This window comes from Pelmatolapia mariae, linkage group LG2, assembly GCF_036321145.2.
Source record: "Pelmatolapia mariae isolate MD_Pm_ZW linkage group LG2, Pm_UMD_F_2, whole genome shotgun sequence".
NCBI classification, from domain to species: domain Eukaryota; kingdom Metazoa; phylum Chordata; class Actinopteri; order Cichliformes; family Cichlidae; genus Pelmatolapia; species Pelmatolapia mariae.
The window spans coordinates 38,303,629-38,325,586 of record NC_086228.1 but is presented as its reverse complement, the minus strand read 5'-3'; the positions used below and the strand labels follow the sequence as shown (position 1 = coordinate 38,325,586).

Below are 21,958 nucleotides of genomic sequence, written 5' to 3'. Positions count from 1 at the left end.
GAGTATATAAAAATAAACCCTGCGATCTGATCCTGGAATTGAGCTTCCAAAATGCAGCAGAACAAGTGCAAGATTTACATGTCCTCTCACCTAGAGCTGATCCCCTCACATGCATAACAGTGAGCTTTCCTTGCAGGAGCAGTTTTGTCTTAGTTGTGAGCTTTTCTTGAGAGCTGAGTTGCATCCAACTCCATTACCACCCTTTGAATCACCTCAAAAGTGTAGCAGAGTTGTGATGGGTAACTCATATTGAAGGAATAAAAAAGGTCCAAACAGCATGGCTACTGCAAAGGTCGCGTTATCCAGATCTTGAAGAACTACTATACCCTCGATGATGATGCCAACATCAGAAAAGTCATTGCCTGGCGCATCTCTGGAGACAGATGTTCATTGTGGTTTTCTCAATCTGTGCAGTGGCCTCAGTCAAGTCCTGGTTAAACACAAAACATTTCTTTAAGATTCCTTTTTAAACTCATCTCTTTTTTAATCTACCAGTTCTAATGTTAGAGTAATTTAAACCAATGCAAGCAACATAGTAAATAGCTATAGCCAAAGAGTGGCCTGCCATGCTGCCATTCATGGGCTAACAGAGTTTCTAAGAGAGAGTGAAAAACATAATAATTTCAAATGCTTTACATTAGTTTTTGTTAGAAAGACACCGGCCCATCAGAAATCCAAGTTATGTCACTCAGAAGATGCTAGAATTTAGACTTTCAGCCCCACAATTTGGTTAGGTGTTGGTCAGTTGGTCTTTTATTTTTCAAACAAAAGCTAATGTAAATATTGGTGGGATTTTCCTTTGTTCACTAGAATGACAAATTTACATTTTTTCCACACTGATGTGACCCCTAATACAGGGGTGGGGCCTCAAGGGCCGGCGGCCAAGTTCACTACCAGGCCTCATGTGAACTTCAAATGATTAAAGAGGACTACTGGTCCTAACCAGTCCAATGAGGATCAAGTGGATAACTAAATGCATTTTTAAATGTTGCAAAGCCACAATCTACTTATAAAACACTCACCATGAACTCCTGCACCAAGATGTTGCAATTGTCTTTCACTCAGATGCGGAGCACTTTGATGAGGGACTCCCTTCGAGCATTAATGTCATCCTTAACTATTATAACAAAGAAAACAGATTTGTGAACTCAAAGTTTTCAGTAGCACAGAAGAAAATGATGCCAGACAAAAACTCTTGACTTTTTAAACCAGTCAACATGCAACACCAGCATCTACAAAGCAATATCAAAAGTTCCTGTTTGACATCAACTTTATGGATATATAGTTTCCAGAACATATATTTTTTTAAAAAGATAATTTTTTCTCAGTGGGGCAGTAAATGCATGATGAAAATTATGGCATCCTTTCAGTGGAATCAGTACTCACAGGTAATAGTTGACTGTTTCAATGGATGCAGTACAAAAAATCTTTTACTGACCTAATACAATACATATACACTTTGTAGTTAAAGAATATTAAAGTTCTTACTGTCATCATGGCAGCTACATCCTTTAGCTTTTGTGCCCTGTTGCCCCGATCACTTTGCAAACACTCTCAGCAGACTGTCAGAGAGAAACTCAGCTCAGAAACCTTGACTGTAAAGGCATGGTTGGGATGCACTGGAATGCTGCATTTTATCTGAAATGACATAAAATTATTTTGAAATAACAGCAGGCACTGTGCTTGGTTAAACAGTAATGTTTTGTTGAATAAAACCTGTGTTTCTAGCTCTTATGGGATTAAAAAAATCCAAAGCTGTTTGTTTCTGATTTGCAACCCAACAACCCACAAGTTACAACCTCATTTTAGTTCAAGTTTGCATTAATGTGAGTCCAGTAATCACCTTTCTTACAATACATAGAGGTATAAGTTAAACCTATGGCAGATTTTGGATTTCTCAGTTGTATTTATAGGGTGGTCTGTTGAGTATGCATGCACCTAATAATTAAAAAAAAATCTATTATAATTAAATTGCAGAAACCTTAAGCAAAAATAGAATATACTTTCTCACCATAACACCTTGAACCCACAGTCCATCAGCTGACTCCTGGTGAAATGCAGAATAGAGGTCGTCTCTCAATTTGCAGCAAAAAAAAACAAAAAACCCCAAAAGGACAGCAGGTGAGGGCAGGAGGGGTAGGGATGCAAGCTAGCATAACGCCGCTGATGATGTTAGCTAAAGATCACTAACACCACGGTGCAGTAAATACACAATGTAACTGAAGAATAAGTTGGCAAATCTATTCACAAAGAAAACCAAATTATGTTATGAGCGCCTCGTAATTAGGTTTAATGTGATATTACGGCTCTTGTGCCAAAGACAAATTCAAATGAAAAAGCGCCAATTCTTTGACAACAGATAAAACAGCAAACAAGCTAACGGCTCTTTTTTAGCATGTTACATGGCGACACTCTAGACGTTTAACTATATTTGGCTGAAATATGGTAAATATTAATTCAAAAAATCAAGACATACCAAAAAAGATAGAGTTGACTGCTCGACTTGACAGAGCTGGATGCCTTTTTTAAACCACGATCCAAAGCCCGCGAGATGAAATCACGCGTGGTTTCACGAGATTTAACGTTGCTATATTATTGACTTACTTCAACTGAACATGATATGAACAATTGAATACACCCTTTCTGCATATCATGTAGTTTTTACACTATATAGTTACATTTAACCTTAAAACATGAGGCAATTGTGTTAAATTCATGCAAGATGCTTGCATAAATCCAAGAGATGGCCAGTCCCCTTTTTTCAGTGTTCATGAAGTCATTACTAGTTAACGTTAAAGGGATGGTTGGCTCAACAGAGCTCTGACTGTTTGTCAGCCTGGCTACAGTGCTGAAGAGAAACCTGGGGTTGTTCTTATTTTCTTCAATCAGTGACGAATAGTAAGATGTTCTGGCTTTGCGGAGGGCTTTCTTATAAAGCAGCAAACTATTTCTCCAGGCTAAATGATGATCCTCTAAATTTGTGACACACCATTTCCTCTCCAGCTTACGAGTTATCTGCTTTAGGCTACGTGTTTGAGAATTATACCACGGAGTCAGGTACTTCTGATTTGAGGCCTTAGTTTCCACAGGAGCTACAGTATCCAGAGTCGTACGTAGTGAGGAGGTAAAATTATTAACAAGATAATCGACCTCTGTTGGAGTAGCGTTCAGATAGCTGCTCTGCTCTATGTTGGTACAGGGCATTGAAGATGATAACAGTGGGTGGATTATATTCTTAAACTTAGTTACAGCGCTTTCAGAAAGACATCTACTGTGATAAAGTCTACTCTCCACTGCTGTGTAATCAATTATTGTAAATGTAAATGTTATCAGGAAATGATCAGACAGCAGAGGGTTTTCAGGAAACACTGTTAAATGTTCAGTTTCTATGCCATATGTTAAAACAAGATCTAGAGTGTGATTAAAGTGGTGGGTGGGTTCTTTTACATTTTGAGAGAAGCCAATTGAGTCTAATAACAGATTAAATGCAATGTTGAGGCTGTCATTTTTAGCATCTACATGGATGTTAAAATCAGCCACAATAATTATTTTATCTGAGCTGAGCACTAAATCAGATAAAAAGTCTGAGAAATCAGACGGATTTTTGATTCATTTAAACTAACATAATCATCCTGCTGTAACCAGGTTTCTGTAAATCAATTTGTTGATCAATTATTAAGTCATGCACTAACAGAGACTTGGAAGAGAGAGACCTAATATTTAATAATCCACATTTCCTGATTTATATAAAAGCAGCTCTTCATCACTGTGCCACCACGAGAGGAAGAGGAGAGCAGGAGCCTGCTTATCTTTGTTTGGTCACCAGTTTGAGCCTAAAACTCATTTCATGTTTATTTATAATAAGCCCTCTTCTCCTGTCTTCTTCCAATAATAATAATGTGAGTAATAAAATAAATAAATCAAATACAAAGACTAACAGGAGGAGCGTGTAAGACTCTGTTTTTACTGATAATAAACCTTTGTCTCTGATGAAAACACTGAAACCTTCTGTGTTACATAGCAAACATGTAGAGAAACATGTAAACTACTTCCTGTGAGACCAAACTGAGCCCGTGTGTTAATTAAAGCCTTCATCAGCCTCCTCCTCCTCACGTTTTGAGGACAGACAGAAAGTCATGCTGTGATCTGAAACTGGTTTGAAGCACAGAAGGTGTGGAGGTACCATTGGAGGTCAGATGACAGATACACTGGATAATATTTCCCCAGAAATCCAACCAAAGGTTTCAGTTTAAAACTTATTTCATATATTTATTGTCTTTAAAGTGTTTTCATGTCTTTTAATCCTTATTTGAATGAATGCTTTACTTCACGGAGGTGTTTCTAACAGAGAGGAAGCAGTGAAGCCGATCTATGGTGAACGTCATCACTCAGGTGTTTGCAGGTGTCTGGTGGTCCTCTGTGTGAGTCCTCGTTCATGCCTGAGACGAAGCTCCGTCTGCAATCAGACGGTTTCTCTTCATTTCAACAGTGGGACGGACACCACGCTGAAAGTCAGACCGGTGAGCCGCTTTTATTCTGAAAAACCGGAATGCTTTTATTTTGTAGAGCAGAAGGCGGATGTCCTGTGTGTGTGTGTCGATCGAGTTCGTGAGCTGCAGTACATCAACAGGTGAGAGAGACGGCGCGCGCTCAGAGGAAACGGAGAGGTGCGAAGGCGAGAGGATGGAAGGTGAGGAGGTGTCGGGGGAGGAGGTGTCGGGGGAGGAGGTGTCAGGTGAGGAGGTGTCGGGGGAGGAGGTGTCAGGGGGTTCCGCTCCTCTCTGAGCGGAGGACGGCAGAGGGTAGCAGACCTGCGGAGGAGGAGGCCCGCTACCCTCCGGAAAAACAGTCCGTGATTTGTTTCCGCCTGCTCGCGTTAATGATCGATCAGGCTTCGGTTAATCGACGCGCCGAGCAGAGTCATAGGAGCTCAGATCTAACGACGCTGTTATCTTCAGTATCCAGTCATCAGTTACATCGCTGTTTATAAACAGAAAGACACAGGTCAGGTCACCTGACAAAGGTCAGGTCATACACTGTTCTTCCACCATCCTCTCAGAGTAACATACTGATGGTTTCAACACATTTATAGTTTCATTCAATCTCTGTCAAACTTTGTATGACTTTTTTATTGTGTTATTTTAATCACTTTCATGTTGTAGATCTCTTTTCTTAGAGTCCAGACTTTCTCCTTAAAATAAACACTTTGGTAATATCAGCGGGTTTAGTCTACAAATGATGGGATTGATTTAGCCCTCTGCCCATGGATTCAGTTTGTTACCATTTTGCCACATGAATCTTATTTTCGTAATAACTTAATTTTGTGTGTCTCCTGCCTGATGTGCTTCGGCAGACGTGTGTGTTTCAGGTGTTTGCTGAGTCCCGTGCTGCAGAGCGCTCTGCTGTCCCTGCGGTCCTCAATGAAGATCCAGGAAGGTAATTTGTGTTTCTTCTTTGTGGCGTCGCTTTAAGCAGCTGGACACGGTCACGGCTCAGTGACATCAGCAGTGACACATCTGTGACGCCTGTGTGGGCTCGCACTCAGACGCTCACAGCAGTTTCCTGAGTGATTCACTCCCTCCGCTTGAACTCTGCTCTCTGATTGGACGGTTTCTGTCAGCGGTGACGTGACTCTGTGGCCGGTCGTGGTCACCGTGGACCCAAAGAGGCGACTGGACGTGCCTGACAGGAGAAGGTGACCGCAGACTCCGAGGTCAGGCTGAGACACGATCCACCCACGCTGAGTCTGAGCCGAGCTGACGTCACCTGAGCTGCTGGAACAACAACAGCAACCAGACTGAGATGAATGTAGCTTTACTCTGTCCAGTCAGGCTGTGATGGGTCTAGATTTAGACCTCAGAGAGCTCAGGTGTGACAGGTGTGACAGGTCACTTTGTACAGCTGTGAGTCAGATTCCTGTCGACAGCACGTATTATAATACTTACTGAAACTAAACGGTAAAATAAACTTTTCCAAATTGACACTGCCTGTAGGGGGCGCCACAGCGGATCATCCGCCTCCATCTTTTCATCCACTCTGATGCAAATCCCTCTGTCGTCTCTGCAGCTCCGCCCGTCATCGGTGCATCCTCCCCTCCTCATCAGGACCAGTCCTCCCCCATCCTCCCCTCTCCCTGAGGTCACCTCGCAGCCTGAGAGCGTTCACACCAAACCTAAAACTTTGTCAGAGCCAGTCATTGGACATTTAAGTTTACTGAGCACGAAGCATCGGATCAGTTTTCCTCACTGTGTGAAGGAAGTGCGGCAGAAGAGACAGGAACCCTGGATCTGCTGCTGATGTAGAGGTCCGTCCCAGGAAGCTCACAGGTAGACGTTGTCAGCTGAGTGAAACCTCTCACTGAACGATCGGATCGGTGAGGAGCGACGAGGCCTGTCTGTGTCATGTTTCACTCTCAGGTTTGTCATAGTTGCTGTGATTTAATATGAAGGCGTGGCCTAATCCCGGCTTGGGAATGTGCACGGCTCTGAAAGCTTTCCAGGTACGAAGCGTACGAGCTCTGGACTCTGAGCTGCGTGTTTGCTCTGCAGGTGGTGAATGCCTGAAGTGTCACGTCACTTTTAAGCCTTTCTTTTCCTGCAGCACACCTGAATCCGTCAGCCGATCAGCTGACCGAGTCCGGCCCCGCAGCATTCCTCGCCCACATTCCGAGGATGTTATGAGCAGGATAAGCCGCTCCCGCCCTGCGTGCTCACCCAAACACGCCGCTGTGAATCCCGTCAGCCTGTCGGGCTGCGGCACGATAACGTCTTCCTGTTTATTCCCGCTGACACGCTGGTCATCAGGCTGAAGCTCGGGCTGAGAAGGTTCCAGATGTTCCAGATGTTTTGCTGTCAGCCAGCTGAAGAACCTGCGCCGCACACCAACTCTGGAATAATAAACTGAAGTGAAAGCTTCGAGTGAGAGGCGCTTTCTGTCAGCTGTTCCTGCCCTTGGACCTGGATGATGTCACTGAGGAAGGACGATGGTGTGCGCTACGAGGTGAGTCCACCGTTCCCTCTCGGTTCCCCGGGTATCCTGACGTCGGAGATCAGGGCGGTCGGTTACCAGCCCGCTGACTGAACTCGGCTTTCTTGATCCAGGCACGAGGGCACTCACCTGAAAGTTGGCGGCATCTGACCAATCACAGTGATATTAGGAGAAGAATAAAGTATAAAACTAAGACGACTCAGAGGTCAGTGTCAGCAGCTCTGCATCAGTGTGTGTGTTAATAAAGTTTGAAGCCTGGACAGGAAACCATCCATTATTCATTTTATCAAATAAATGTTTGTAAAGTCAGTAACCGTTAGAAACGCGGCACGTGTGTCACTCGGAGCCGCACAGACTTCAGACCTGCTGCTGTCGACGCTCTGAGGGATCCTTAGGAACGGGGACGTTGTTTTCCTGAGATCTGATTGGCTGGTGGGTGGGGATTTCATACCTGCTGATCGCTAATCTGGAGCAGGTTTGGTTCACAGCATCAGTTAATTTTTTTAACCCCCTTCAGGTGAAGTCCTGCTTTGTGCTGCAGACCTCAGATCCGACTCTGTTTCTAAACGTATTCCCCTTACTTCAGCCTGCTGCTCCTGGTCACCCCACCTGGCCTGCCGTGTTTCCACTGCCCTCTAGTGACGTCTGGAAGGGGGCGGGGCTAAAGCAGCTTCTTTCACACACAGGATGAAGCAGTATCAGATACAGAAGGATTATTCTGAACTGCGAGTCAGGCAAAGCTGCTCTGTTAGAGTCTGGATGTGCAGTTCACTCGCCCTTTAATACAGGATAAAGTCTTTATGTTTGGGGTGGTGTTCACTTCCTGTCAGGGTCAGAGGTCAGAGAGGACCTAAATGTAAATGTAAACCCTGTTTGTTCTCAGAGAATCTGAGGGATCCCTGTGAGGAGGAGGAGGAGCAGGAGGAGGAGCAGGAGGAGGACCCACAGCACTTTGTCTCCTGTGAGAGGAAAACTTCAGCCTCTGCTGCCTGAAGCTCTGCTGCATAGACCCCACTGCGTTTCATCAACATGTCCTCTGATTGGTCCTTCCCTTCAGTCTGAAGATCTGTCAGCCAATCAGTTTCTGTCTGGGTGAGCACCACTTCCTCTCCCCAGCAGCTGCTGCAGTCACTCAGCTTACTCAGCAGCACGAGTGTGTGTTGTCCTGTGTGAGCCCTCCCACCTTCTTTTCCACTCCCATCCCCCTTCCTCACACACGGCCTGTGTGTGTGTGAGGCAGTGGAGAAAGTTACACTCTGTGTGTGTCTGTCTGTGTGTGTGTTGTCCTTGCAGCAGACTTTGCTTCAGTGCGGCGGGGAGAGGAGCGAGCGAGGACGCTGCAGCTGGGTGAGGATTGGAGCTGAGGGGATCGCAGCGTTTCGGGGTTAAAGGTGAGCGTGTGCTTCCTTCAGTTTGTCCCTGCCTGCATAAAAACGACTCTGACCCGGTTCAGACCCGGTCTGAGGGTTTTAGGTGATCAGGGTTATTTGTGAATCATCGGTTTTCTGCTGAGGGTGAAGGAGTTTACCATCAGAGGCAGTGTTTACGTTCACTGTGATTTGGGGCTGTTTAGACTGAGGATTTTAAATCTCAGTAATCCCCTCTGTGGGTCACCGTGCCCCCCCAGATGTCCCAGCCGTGGTGGTGGGGGTGGTGGTGGGGTGGGTGGACACTTCCTGAGTGTCTGTGAAGGCTCTCAGTCATCCAGGTCATCGCAGTCTAAGGAGCTCGGGGAGAAAAGTGTCTGGACTTCTTTAAGTTTGCTTAAAGACGTTTCACCTCTCAAGGAAACTGAAAGACGTGCAGACACACTTCCTTAGTCATTTATTCAGTGTGTGTGTGTGTGTGTGTGTGTGTGTGTGTATTTCAGTGTGAGGAAGCAACAGGAAGCTTCGAGCTGTTGCTGAAACTCGGTCAGGCTGGAAAATCTTTTTCTTCAGTTTCTGTCGTCTGTAGTTCAGAGTTATCTTTATTAGTTATTGATGATCTATATTGATTAACAGTGGTGTAGTACACTAGTTTAAATGACGTGTAGGTGTGCTGTGTTTGTACGGCGACTGCAGCCGTCTCTGTGCTTTTCTTCCTCTGAATGATGATGCTGCGTGTGAGCAGAGTGCTGATTGGTTGAAAACTCTCCTTCCAGCTGAAGTTGTTGTTTGGCGAGCTGGTTGTTTGTGTGAGGCTGAGGACGTCTGTGTGAGTCTTTTTTATTCGCTGTTATTTCCCATGGAGACAGCGTGCCGTCCTCTCAATCATCAGGGAATGTAAAGTCTGCAAGCTCCAGAGCAGACTGATGACAGCAAAGATGCTCAGACATGTAATGAAATACCTGACAGTCTGTTTCTTTCACAGCCGTCTCCATCATGGAGGTGCCCAGGAGGCTCTCCTTCCCACTGGTTCTCCCTAAACCAGCCTCGTCTGCTCGGTCTCCTCGCGGAGCTGCAGGTCAGACAGCTGGAAGCAGCAAAGATCAAACTGGAGGGGAAAAGTTCATCTCAGAGGAGGAGACGCCTGAGTCAGGGGTGATTGTAGTGGTGGAGGCGCCACCTGAAGATGGAAAAGCTGCTCGGAGATTCTCCTCTCAAGACAGTTTCTCAGAGGAGAGCTCGTTATCAGAGGAGAGGCTGGAAGAGGAGGCCAGAGAGGCCCAGAGGAGGGCCGAGGAGGAGGAGGCAGCAGCCAAGGAGAGGGCGACCCAGAGGCAGCAGCTGGCCATCCAGGAGCTCGTGGAGTCTGAGAGGAGCTACCTGCGCCTGCTGCAGCTCAGCACCGTGACCATCAGGAGCAACCTGCAGCAGCAGCTACAGGTAGGACCCAGGAACACACCTGCCCATCGAAGCAGGGGGAGGGGCCAAACTGCTCGTTTCAGAAGGAGGGCGACCCTAGGGCCTGCACTGAGCCCTGGGATCAGACACAGAAGGATTATTATCGACTGTGAATCATGCAGAGCTGCTTCAGCTTTATTTATATAGCACCAAATCACAACAGCAGTGTCCTCAGTGTGCTTTATATTGTAAGCTAATTAATGATAATATATAATAATACAGAGAACACCCCAACAAGGACCTCTGAGAACAAGCACTTGTTCATAGAGCTCATCCTGCTGGGGAGGAAGAAGGGCTTAGGGAGGGGCGGGGAGGGGACAGAGATTAATAATAAGCAGTGAATAAATGCAGAGAGGTGTATACAGTCACAGTGACAAACTCTGATAGTGACAATACAAAGAAGCAAAAAGAAAGAGGCTGAACGTAAAGCTGCTGCTCACCTGTGCAGCAGGTGAGGGTTTTAGCATCCTGCTCCCTCTCAGTGGCTTCTTATCACCTGCTTTTCATTATGCCTGTTCTGTTGCTTAGTACTTCTAAATGACAGCTTATTATCACTGTGCTAATGAAATGAGGCCTCATAAAACATAATGAAATCAGGCTTTATGGGCGAGAGCTGAGCTGTGGAAACACAGCGAGGGAGCAGGGCGAAGGCGTGAGTGAATGGCGGCTCTGTGAGACAGATGAGCCGCTGGATTGTGCATTGTTCAGCCTCCCAGCAGCCAGCGCACCCACTGCCCCGTCTTTCCAGCACGAGCACAGATCCACCTTTATTATCAGAGGTCAGAGGTCAGCCAAGCTCTGATGTTGCTGCAGCACATCCCCATCACTTTTTCAGCGTTCCTCAGATGTTTTTATATACTCAAAATACATGAACACAATGTGTTATAATGGGTAATTTGGGTTATAATGGGAGTGTATGGGTTGTAATGGGGAACCTTTAGACTTTGGGGTTAAAGAAGTGTCTGATATCAGGTTAAAACCCTTATTTTCTGTCTCCCCTCCACCTGCTCTGACCGAAGCCGCCTCCAGCCGGCCTGGACAGCATGTTTCTGCACATCGAGGAGGTGATCGACGTATCGAGCCGTCTCCTGAGCCTGCTGGACCAGAAGCAGCTTCAGCCTGGAGAGCCTGACTTCCTGCAGAGTCTCTGTAAGCGACCTGACACCAGACCTTTACTGTGACGTGTCACCCTCACAGCTTCAGTCTTTCTGTCGTTGTAAACAGGAAGTCAAACAGGAAGTGGTTGTTGTTTGTTGTTTTTCTGACTCTTTTATCCTTTTTGTTTCTTTATTGACACAAATTTAAATATGAAGTAATGTGATTCAGCTCAGGTGAGTTCCTGAATCAAACAGGTGTCACCTCTTTGTTTTTGTTCCGGGGAAGACTCTTCTTCACAGACCCCCCCCCATGCGTCAGACGTTGTGGCGCTCTGACGTCTGATAAGCTGATGTTTCTCTAACTTCTCACAGTTTTTGTTGGATGAACACGAGATGATCATCATCGAGAAACCCGGGAGGTAGACGGTGAAAATGATGATTGTCTTCGCTCTTTACTCGGCACAGGCGTTTCCCGTGATGAACGTTAAAACTTCCTTTCTGCTGCTTCCTGTAAAGGAGTAAAGGTGTGTTTTCCTTCGCTGACAGGTGACTCGTTTCTCAGCCTGTCATCAGAGATTGAAGCCGCCTATAAGGAGTACCTGGCGCACTACAATCATGTGACGGAGGTGGAGAACAGCTACAAACAGAAGGAGGCTCTGTGGAACGAGGTTGTCAGAGTCATCAAGGCTGCGGCGTAAGTTTACAACGCCTCGTCTCGCCTTGGACAGGAAGTGCTCAGAGCCGAGGAGCTGACTGATGAGTCTTGTGTCTCTCTTGACCTTCAGGCCTGACGTCAACGCCACGTCGCTGAGCTTCTTTTTGGTGATGCCCGTGCAGCGGATCGCCCGCTACCCCCTGCTGCTGCAGACCATCCAGAAGCACACCGACGCCTCCCACCCGGCCTACGCCCTGCTGGAACAGACCGCTCACACCTCTGTCGCCTTAAACTGTCGCATCAACGAATACAAGCGCTTCCGGGAAGTCGGTGAGGACCGTGACTAATGGGGCCGGATGTTGGCGTGAGAAAGCAGAAGGTTTTAACTGTCACTCGTGTTTTCTAGCTGACAAATACAGGAAGACGGAAATGCTGACCATCAAGGACAAGATCGTCCGCCTCAACACCCACAGCATCGCCAAGAAGACCGCCAGGCTCGGTCAGCAGATCAAACACGAGGCCGGACTCAAACCTAAGGTAGGCCGAACCCTGAGCCTCAGCCACAGGAAGCTCCGCCCACATGTTTGTGAGGAGCAGCCAATCAGCAGAATGCTGTCTTAAAGGAGGAGGCGCTAAAACAGCTTGTGTCAGACAGCACCAGGATGACGCACAGAAGGATTACTGTGAACTGTGGATCATGCAAAGCTGTTCTGGTGGAGTCCAGGAGTGAGAACAGCAGGTTACAGCTCATGCAAAGCCTCCGTCAATCATACACTGTAATCATACGTGTGGAAGGATCAGCAGGGGGAGCAGGCTGCAGACAGGAAGTGTCTGATCAGACCTCCCACTCTCCCCAGTCCACTGCTGTGTTCAGACCCACTCACTGTGGGTGTGAACGTCCGAGCCAGAGTGACTGTACAGCACACGTCCTCCATGAGTATAAAAATTACAATCGATGTCTGGCAGTAAGTTAGGTGTGTCAGGTGTGTTGGTGCTGGACTCTGAACTGTGCAATCAGACAAGTGGGTTTATTTACAACACCGGTGATGTGTACATGTATAGAGCAGGGAGAAGGGGGCTGGGAAAAAGGGGAACGCACACTCAGTCCAAATCCAGAGTCCACACTGTGCTTACTCTCACTCACGCTCATCTGGGAAGGGTCCAGAGAAGACAGGTTCAGGTCCAGGAAGGTCTGTACAAGGGAGATGGAGTTAGACGTCAGAGCAAGGCTCAGGGAGATCAGCATCAGTCTGAGCCGGGCTACACTAACACTAGTGAGTACAGCGCTCCACTCCAACCGGGCCTTAAGTATGGGTGGTGTTATTTAGCTGTGATGAGCCACAGGTGCATGTGCGTGGGTGTGAAGCTCAGGTGACCACTGGAAGGTCTGATCGACCAAATGCTGTTGGGTGGAAGCACAGCTGTGGACTGGGGAGAGTGGAAGGTCTGATCAGACACTTCCTGTCTGCAGCCTGCTCCCCCTGCTGATCCTTCCACACGTATGATTACCGTGTATGATTGACTGAGGCTTTGCATGAGCTGTAACCTGCTGTTTTCACTCCTGGACTCCACCAGAGCAGCTTTGCATGATCCACAGTTCACAGTAATCCTTCTGTGCGTCATCCTGGTGCTCCTCCTATAAGACAAATGTCTTCTGATTGGCTGCGCCTCACAAACAGCAGGTGGGTATCTTCTCTGAACCTCTGGCTCCTACTGACACTGACCACATTACTACACGTTTTAAAGCAGCGTATCACAGGTAGCACAGCTGGTTTACAGTGGGGCAAAAAAGTATTTAGTCAGCCACCGATGGTGCAAGTGCCCCCACCTAAAATGATGACAGAGGCCAGTAATTTGCACCAGAGGTACACGTCAACTGTGAGAGACAGAATGTGAAAAAAAAATCCATGAATACACATGGTAGGATTTGTAAAGAATTTATCCGTAAATCAGGGTGGCAAATAAGTATTTGGTCACCTCAAACATGGAAAATCTCTGGCTCCCACAGACCTGTAACGTCTTCTGTAAGACGCTTTTCTGTCCCCCACTCGTTACCTGTATGAATGGCACCTGTTCGAACTCATCATCTGTATAAAAGACACCTGTCCACAGCCTCAAACAGTCAGACTCCAAACTCCGCCATGGCCAAGACCAAAGAGCTCTCGAAGGACACCAGGAAAAGTATTGTAGACCTGCACCAGGCTGGGAAGAGTGAATCCACAATAGGCAAGCAGCTTGGTGTGAAAAAATCAACTGTGGGAGCAATCATCAGAAAATGGAAGACATACAAGACCACTGATAATCTCCCATGATCTGGGGCTCCACGCAAGATCTCATCCCGTGGGGTCAAAATGATCATGAGAACGGTGAGCAAAGATCCCAGAACCACACGGGGGGACCTGGTGAATGACCTGCAGAGAGCTGGGACCAAAGTAACAAAGGTCACCATCAGTAACACACTAAAACGGCAGGGAATCAGATCCCGCAGTGCCAGACGTGTTCCGCTGCTGAAGCCAGTGCGTGTCCAGGCCCGTCTGAAGTTTGCCAGAGAGCACATGGATGATACAGCAGAGGATTGGGAGAATGTCATGTGGTCAGATGAAACCAAAGTAGAACTTTTTGGTATAAACTCAACTCGTCGTGTTTGGAGGACGAAGAATACTGAGTTGCATCCCAAGAACACCATACCTACTGTGAAGCATGGGGGTGGAAACATCATGCTATGGGGCTGTTTTTCTGCCAAGGGGACAGGACGACTGATCCGTGTTAAGGACAGAATGAATGGGGCCATGTATCGTGAGATTTTGAGCCAAAACCTCCTTCCATCAGTGAGAACTTTGAAGATGAAACGCGGCTGGGTCTTCCAACATGACAATGATCCAAAACACACCGCCCGGGCAACAAAGGAGTGGCTTCGTAAGAAGCATTTGAAAGTCCTGGAGTGGCCTAGCCAGTCTCCAGACCTCAACCCCATAGAAAATCTGTGGCGGGAGTTGAAAGTCCGTGTTGCTCGGCGACAGCCCCAAAACATCACTGCTCTCGAGAAGATCTGCATGGAGGAATGGGCCAAAATACCAGCTACTGTGTGTGCAAACCTGGTAAAGACCTATAGTAAACGTTTGACCTCTGTTATTGCCAACAAAGGTTATGTTACGAAGTATTGAGTTGTATTTTTGTTATTGACCAAATACTTATTTGCCACCCTGATTTACGAATAAATTCTTTACAAATCCTACCATGTGTATTCATGGATTTTTTTTTCACATTCTGTCTCTCACAGTTGACGTGTACCTCTGGTGCAAATTACTGGCCTCTGTCATCATTTTAGGTGGGGGCACTTGCACAATCGGTGGCTGACTAAATACTTTTTTGCCCCACTGTATGTAGCGCAGCAGTGTGTGAGCTCAGAGCATCTCTTTAGACCGGCGTGTTGGATGTCTTGCAGCTGGTGGACGAGGAATTTGATGCCCTGGAAGGATTCTTCTATGTTTTGGAAAACGGCATCCTGGAGCTGCTGGAGAATGTGGAGATGTACCTGCAGCACCTCCAGGTAAACTCACGCTCACACTTTGTCCTGGCTCTCGACTTCAAAGCTTTACTGGACTTTAGTGACTAAAACATCAAACCTGAATAAACTCATTTGTAAAACATAAGTTTGCAGCAGTCACTGTTTCAGGCTGTGACTCACGGTCAGCCTCTGCAGCAGACGCTATAATTACAGACGTGCAGTCATGAGTTTGTGAGTCTCTGTCAGGAGGCCACACACATGTTTGTGTACCTTTCTGTTTTCCTCATTCTGTCCTTCACACCAACACTCAGCTCTTTGTATCTCTCTGCTGTTTAGCTTGTTTAGACGTTAGCGAGGACGACCTGCCCACATCTCCTGCTCTCCGTCTGCAGCACAAACACCGACTTTAAGAAATGCTCAGAAACGTTTCTTTGTTTCAGCTTCACTCTGATGTGTTTGCATGTACATGTTTGGTTTGTAAAATAACGTGCTGAGGGCGGCGAGTCGTGTTTGGACAGCCGGGCGCTCAGCTGTGTGTGGTTGCTCTGCAGGGCTTCCTGTCCTGCCGCACGGAGGACTTTGACTTGGACATGGACGGAGAAAAGGCACCGATCTGCTACAAGGAGATCACGACGGCGCTCCGACAGTGGATCCTCCCGATGTTTGTGAGTGATTAACTCTGAGAGCGGTGCTGCGGTCTTTACAGGTGCAGGAAATGTCGCAGCACTGCATCCTGTCGGCTCGTGTCCAGTTAAGAGGACAGGATGAGCTGCGATCACAGACACAGCACCAAACTTTACACATTACATCACAGACTTCTCTCTGTGTAAACAGCTTCTGATTGGTGGATGGTCTGCATCCTGCATCCCGCCTCTGATCTCCTCTGCACACGCTCAGAACATGATCAGAGGCCAGACACAGGCCGCTGCGTCTCTGAGCGCGTGCAGAGGTGGACATGCATATTTTGCCCCCTGTGAAAGGATGATGCAGTGAACGACGGTCTGCTGATGTCGATCTGTTCTTTGTTCCTTCTTCCAGGAGAAGAGGATGAGGAAGCTGATCCACCAGCCGCTCTGCGCTCTCCGGGACCTCCTGGTGGGCCCGAGGAACCTAATCAGGAAGAGACTCGACAAGCTGCTCGACTACGAGGTGATCGAAGGAAAACCCAACCTGAGCTACGAGGAGCAGGCTGTGGCCAACACGTACAGGTGGGAACTGGTTTCTGATGGTTCCTGATGGCTGGAGCTGTGAGTGACCTCCTCTACTCCCCTCTCCTCCTGACAGGACGTTGAACACACTGCTCCTGACGGAGCTCCCTCAGTTTAACGGGCTGGCTCTGCAGATGATGTGGAGCACGTTGGGGACGTTCAGCTGTCTGCACAGAGATCTCGCAGCAGACATGGAGCAGCTGTTTCACAGCTTCGCTCAGCAGGTGACGTCCTTACAGACAGGCTGATGCACGAAAACACGTTGGATATCTGTGCTCATCCTTCACGTGTCTCCCTGCAGCTCCCTCACAGCAGCCTTTCTCCTGGTGCATTCTGGGAGTGGGCGGAGTCTTCGGTGCTGGAAGGAGCGAGGAGGCTGCAGCATTTATGTCAAATGGTGGAGGACAAGCTCAACGCGCCAGATGCCCAGGTTAGCGTTCAGATCGGCTTTCATTCATTTATACAGCAGCAAACCACCTCAGGGCGCTTTACACTCCAGGCAGGGGAGACAACATCATGAGGACCACTCAGCTGACCTCAGACATGTTTGCTTTGAGCTGATTGGTTACTGCTGAGAGGTCAGAATAAAAAATATAACAGTGATTTTATCATCCAGTAAACATCCTTTCCGAATATTTAACCACACCGACGCGATGGTGTCACACCGACGCGATGGTGTCACACCGACGCGATGGTGTCACACCGACGCGATGGTGTCACACCGACGCGATGGTGTCACGCCGACGCTCCCAGTCTGAGCTTCAGTTTCCTGAGATTGTTGGTGTTTGGTGGGGGCGGTGCAGTTTGCTGTGTGAGCGTTGAGCATCGTTCCTGAAGTAATCTGTCTTAAAAAATGCCACCTGTATTTCCTGTTCTGCCGCGTGTTTTGTGTGAACTGGTTCAGCTGCTGGTCCCAGTAAAGATCTGATGTTCCAGTCACGTCACACTTAGCTGGAGGTTACAATACAAGGTTCTGGCTGAAGAATGTGGCGAATCATCATCATACGTCATTCGCGGGCGATGACGAGTCAGAGACGAGGACGCTGTGAATGTGACACTTCTGGTTCTGCAACTTTGCAGCTGCAGAACCAGAAGTGTCTCTTTCTGAGTCATTGTTTTCATTGACGTCTGCTCATGTCTTTCAGCCTCTCAGCCCGTCCTCTCAGCGCCGTCTGAAGCAGCTAACGGATAAGCACGGCTCTGGAAAGATCTTCCAGGTGATGAGCACGGTCGTGGGCACCCGGGACCTGGACCTGAACCTGACTAAGGGCGAGCTGGTGGCGGTGATCAGCGAGGCCGACAGCCGTGGAGACAGAAGGAGGTGGCTGGTCGATGCAGGAGGTGAGACTTCAGGTTTTATGGCGTTTGCACTAAAACCTGAGAGGAAGAACTGTGGTGCCATCTGCTGGCGAGCCGCTGTTATTGCAACTGAAACAGACGAGCAGCCAATGGGATCGCTCTGTGAGGGCACACCGGGTTGGTCTGACACTGTCAATAAATAAATGTTAAACTATATTTCCGTCTTCACGCAGGGAAGCGAGGCTACGCTGCTGCCTCGAAACTCATTCGCTATCACCAGCCAACAGACGACCCGCCCCCTTCACCACACCCGAGCCTGACAGAAGGCGTGAACGCACGCAGAAGACACTCCTACAGCCCGGCGGGCAACGCCCCACTGCCCATGAGTCAGCCCTGCTTCCAGGTAATTGAATTCCTCTGCATTAGACTGTCCAGGAGGCGGAGTCCGCGTGCTGTCCACCAGCGCAGGACTGCAGGTTGATCATCCAGCTGCAGTCAGAATACTTTAATAATCCCGACAGTCGCCCCGAGATAATAAGAACAGACTGAACTAATTAAATAACACAACATGTTACAAAGTTCGCTCTGATATGTACAAACGGGCAGGAATGACTTCCTGTGTCGTTCAGTGGTGCATTATGGGTAATGTCAGTCTCTGACTGCGCGTGCTCTTGTGACTGGCCAGCACGTTGTGGCGTGGGTGGGAGGTGTCGTCCTTATCTTGGACAACATCCTCCTCTCCACCTTGACAGCGTCCAGCTACGCCTGTTACTGGCCGTCCCAGCATGCAGCAGCACAGAGGACGGCTCTGGTCACGACAGTAAGACTGAATTTGTTGTTGTGCACAGCAAATGCGACGCTGTCACGTCCTCGTAGGCGTCGATACGCTGCTTGATGGAGCGCCAGACTCTCGGCGGTCTGCTCCTGAACAGTAATGTGACACAGAGCGGCTCTACCTGAGCAGGTGATTTAATGACAGGCAGCTTGTTGTTGATGCTGGATCCTGTCTAAGCTGTCAGTGTTTACAGTGTTTGGCCCACCCAGTAACAGCCTTCACGTGGATCTGACTCGGTCACACGCTGTGGGCTCCTACGACACGCTGCTGATGCTCCAACACAGCATCCAAGGAAGCTTCACGTTTTCATTCAGTGTTTGCACAAGTTTGTAGTGATCAGTAAGAATGACAGATACAATCCTGTTCCACCCACAGCCCGTGGGTATTCTGTGAGGCGTTCATGGAAACATCTGCTTTGTGCCGGTGCATGCACACGTCTCCTGCAGCAGGCCTGTGTCCACCTGTCCTCACACGCTGTCCACACCGGTCTCTCAAACCTACGGTTTTTATACCATCATCAGCTGATTGCATCTTAAACAGTAGAAGAAGATGTGTTCTGTGCTACCCTCGTCTTACACGTGACGACGTGTGCTCGGAGTACTTCTTCTTGTCTTCGTGTTGATGCGTTGCATTTCTCTGAGCGTAATTCCGTGCAAAATAAGCGCCGAGCTGCAGTGTGTGCAGCAGAAGTCTCCTCCTTCATCTCCTCAGCATCTCTCCTCGTCCTCGTGCTGAAGAGAAGGCGTGTCGTCTGCAGACGCTGTCGTGGTCGTTGATGTTACAGTCGCAGCGCCGCTGCTGTTGAGCACGGTTCGTCAGAAAGAGCCGGGTCAGGTGGTAGTAACGACCCCACGCTGGTGTTTACAGCCGAGTGTGTGTGTGGGCTGATGACAAACTGATGTGTGTAATGCTGCTGTATCAGCCTCTGCAGCTGGAAACATCTGCGACTCGCAGTGTCGTTCTGACCTTTATTTAAACGCCATCAGGGAAGACGCTGTCACTTCCTGCCTCTGTTTCCTGTGTGCGGTCTGCAGGTATGAAAGGAGCGACTGAGTGGAGCTTAATCACAGATTGACTCTGTAATGCTGATGATGTGTGTTCCTCCTGACAGCCAGGAGGTGCATGTACGTGATGGAGGAAGGATGTGTGGATCCAATTGACGGTGTGGAGGCGGAGACTGTTAAATGCTGCTTTTTTTTCATGTTTCCAGGTTGTGGGCGCCTACGACTTCACGGCCAGATCCAAACACGAAGTTTCCTTCCGGGCCGGAGAACCCGTTCGTGTCTTGGAGCCTCACGACAAACGAGGGAGCCCCGAGTGGAGCCTGGTGGAGGTCAGAGGAGGTCAGAGAGGCTACGTGCCCTCCAACTACCTGGCAATCATGCCCGTGGGAGCGGGGCTGCCCCCGAACCCCGGCTTCTTCCTATAGGGGGTGGAAACTGCAGCTGGTGCCGATGAGAGGATGGATGGAAGAGCCTCCCGGGATCAGCTGTTTACAGTCTCAGTGTTAATCCTGCCACTTTATCCTGTTTACGACTGGAAGTGTAAAGTTTCTCCTGTGGCATTTCCTGCTTCCAGTTCCTGTGCAGCACAGGAGCGAAGCTTCAGGAGCAGCAAATGAAGTTTACCGACTTTAGCTTTAATAATGAAGGTTTACTGGTCTGCAGTGATCTCTGCACTAACATGCACAATCATCCAAGAACAGTCTTCAAAGATGGCGTCTGTAATGCCATGAAGCTCTGACGGCGTGTCACCTCAAACAGCCTGAACATTTGGACGGTGTTCGGTGTGCGGCGAGGACACAAAGCTGTTTTTAAGATGAAGGATGGTTTTCATGGCTGCTGTATGGTGAAGCGCTCATTTCCCATGAACCTCAGAGTGATGCTGCATACATGCAGGGTGTGAACTCTCTCAAGCTAACTAACGTGTGTGTGTGTGTGTGTGTGTGAACCCTCTTCACCTGCAGCAGAGCTGACAGGTACACGGCGCTCTCATCATCTCAGACTGAGTAATGTGATGTAAATGTGAAACGTCTCCGAGGCCGAGGAAGAACAAGACTCAGCAGGAGGAGGAGGAGGAGCTGGGAGAGGGGCGAAGGACAGCGGCAGTTTCTGCTTTGCCTATGAGTGCATTTAAATTTCGTTGCACTTTGATTCCAGAGTTTTACGTAGGAGTGAAATGGGTCAGGACAGAATAACCTCCTCCTGCATTCACATTCACCTGACGATGCTTGTTGCTATGGATACGGCTCAGGCAGTGCGGGTCACGTCTGTGGCGTTTGCTCGGCCGGACTAAAGCTGCAGCAGCATTTCTTGATTCCCGCACTTTTGGGTCAGAATCATTTGAAAGCATCTCTGAGCCTCCTGATTGGCTCTCAGGTCATAAACAGGAAGCTGAGCTCCAGTAGTTTTGCAGATAACAGCAGCTTGAACGTTTGAGCACCACAGACTCTCTCCTGGCCTCCTCCTGTGGGGCTGAGCAGCCTCAGCTGCTGTGAGCGTGGAGCAGAGGGAGGGAGGCCAGGAGTCAGAGCTGCTCAGCTGTTCCCATCAGGCTGAATGTCAGGAGGAGGAGGAGGAGGAGGAGGAGGAGGAGGATGCTTCTCTCCTAAAATACCAGATGTCCTCAGGTTAGTCAGATGGACTGAAACCTCAGCCTGAGAACATTTACCTGATTTCCCCTCGTCAGAGCCCGGTTTAGGATGAGGGGAGCGGTTCATTCCTCAGTTATTTTGGGAAGTTTTAATTCCACAGACGTGCAGATGAAGCTGCAGCGTTCCTTATGTGGAGGAAGTAGATATTTGAACCCATACACACACGGAAACCACAGAGGGAACATTTCTGGCTTTTTCTGACTGATTAGAAACCAGGTCAGCATCTTCCTCGCATGCTGTTCTCATTTTCACCACCAGAGGGAGGCAGAGACTCGGAGCGTGTGTGCATGATCAGACTAACTGTGTGTGTGTTTGGTAATCACGGCCACAGTGTGTACTTCCTGTTTTGTTTCTGTGTGGTTTCATGAACCTGCTGCTCAGTCGGTCCTGCTGAGTCATTCTGATGTTTCCTCGATGCTGCAGAGCTGTGTGACCTCTGCTGAGCAGGTGGGAGGCTGAGCAGCAGCAGAGAGTGTGGCTTCAATAAAACTAAACTCAAAACTTTTTTGTGGCGTTGCATCATTTCATAATCAGATGTTAGTTGTGAGAAGAAGCACCTGAATATTTGTGATGATTTACGAAGCTGTGGGGTCCACACCCACTCAGCCCCTTTTACAGTTAAACATCTGGAGACACAGCTGTTCTTGTTCATGTATCATCATCATCATCATCAGTGTGCACATTTGCACACAGCCTACAAGTTTTCACCATCTACTGAATAACAAGCTGAAACAGGAAGCTGCAGTTCCTCTGGTGTCCAGCAGAGGCAGCAGTCCCCATACACGCCAGTGTTAAATAAACAGCCTGATACAGAAACAGCATTGGTCTCCATAGATAATTTACTCCTTCATAACAGCTGTCTTAATCCTGTGTTGTACAGAATAAAGATAA

General features: G+C 48.3%; 1 protein-coding gene and 1 long non-coding RNA gene across 5 annotated transcripts; one reads left to right on the top strand and one right to left on the bottom strand.

Annotated features, from left to right (window-relative positions):
- Nucleotides 1–30: 30 nt before the first annotated feature.
- LOC134637693 (uncharacterized) lies at nt 31–1,577 on the bottom strand. Its single transcript, XR_010095158.1, has 3 exons — nt 1,489–1,577; nt 1,023–1,117; nt 31–430 (listed from the first exon to the last, which is right to left on the bottom strand). It is a non-coding gene; the product is annotated as an uncharacterized LOC134637693 (long non-coding RNA).
- Nucleotides 1,578–4,613: 3,036 nt separating this feature from the next.
- arhgef37 (Rho guanine nucleotide exchange factor (GEF) 37) lies at nt 4,614–21,571 on the top strand. Of its 4 annotated transcripts, XM_063500183.1 has the most exons (17): nt 4,614–4,690; nt 5,354–5,436; nt 6,067–8,079; nt 8,281–8,378; nt 9,340–9,794; nt 10,832–10,961; nt 11,456–11,603; nt 11,695–11,894; nt 11,971–12,101; nt 15,010–15,114; nt 15,624–15,737; nt 16,111–16,280; nt 16,357–16,504; nt 16,582–16,710; nt 17,426–17,621; nt 17,813–17,982; nt 19,625–21,571. In XM_063500183.1, the coding sequence occupies exons 5-17, from the start codon at nt 9,351–9,353 to the stop codon at nt 19,841–19,843; spliced, it is 2,304 nt and encodes a 767-aa protein (XP_063356253.1). In that variant the 5' UTR covers nt 4,614–4,690; nt 5,354–5,436; nt 6,067–8,079; nt 8,281–8,378; nt 9,340–9,350; the 3' UTR covers nt 19,844–21,571. The 4 variants fall into 4 exon arrangements, with proteins under 4 accessions (XP_063356253.1, XP_063356260.1, XP_063356236.1 ...); XM_063500190.1 differs by lacking the exon at nt 6,067–8,079; XM_063500166.1 differs by lacking the exon at nt 4,614–4,690 and having other exon boundaries at nt 5,342–5,436; nt 7,871–8,079.
- Nucleotides 21,572–21,958: the final 387 nt, after the last annotated feature.

What these genes read in the sequence shown, in the direction of transcription:
- arhgef37 (XM_063500190.1), top strand. Translation starts at nt 9,351, where the DNA reads ATGGAGGTGCCCAGGAGGCTCTCCTTCCCACTGGTTCTCCCTAAACCA. An exon ending in AGAGTCATCAAGGCTGCGGC is followed by an intron (nt 11,604 to 11,694) that starts GTAAGTTTACAA and finishes CTTGACCTTCAG; the next exon opens with GCCTGACGTCAACGCCACGT. An exon ending in GTGGCTGGTCGATGCAGGAG is followed by an intron (nt 17,622 to 17,812) that starts GTGAGACTTCAG and finishes GTCTTCACGCAG; the next exon opens with GGAAGCGAGGCTACGCTGCT.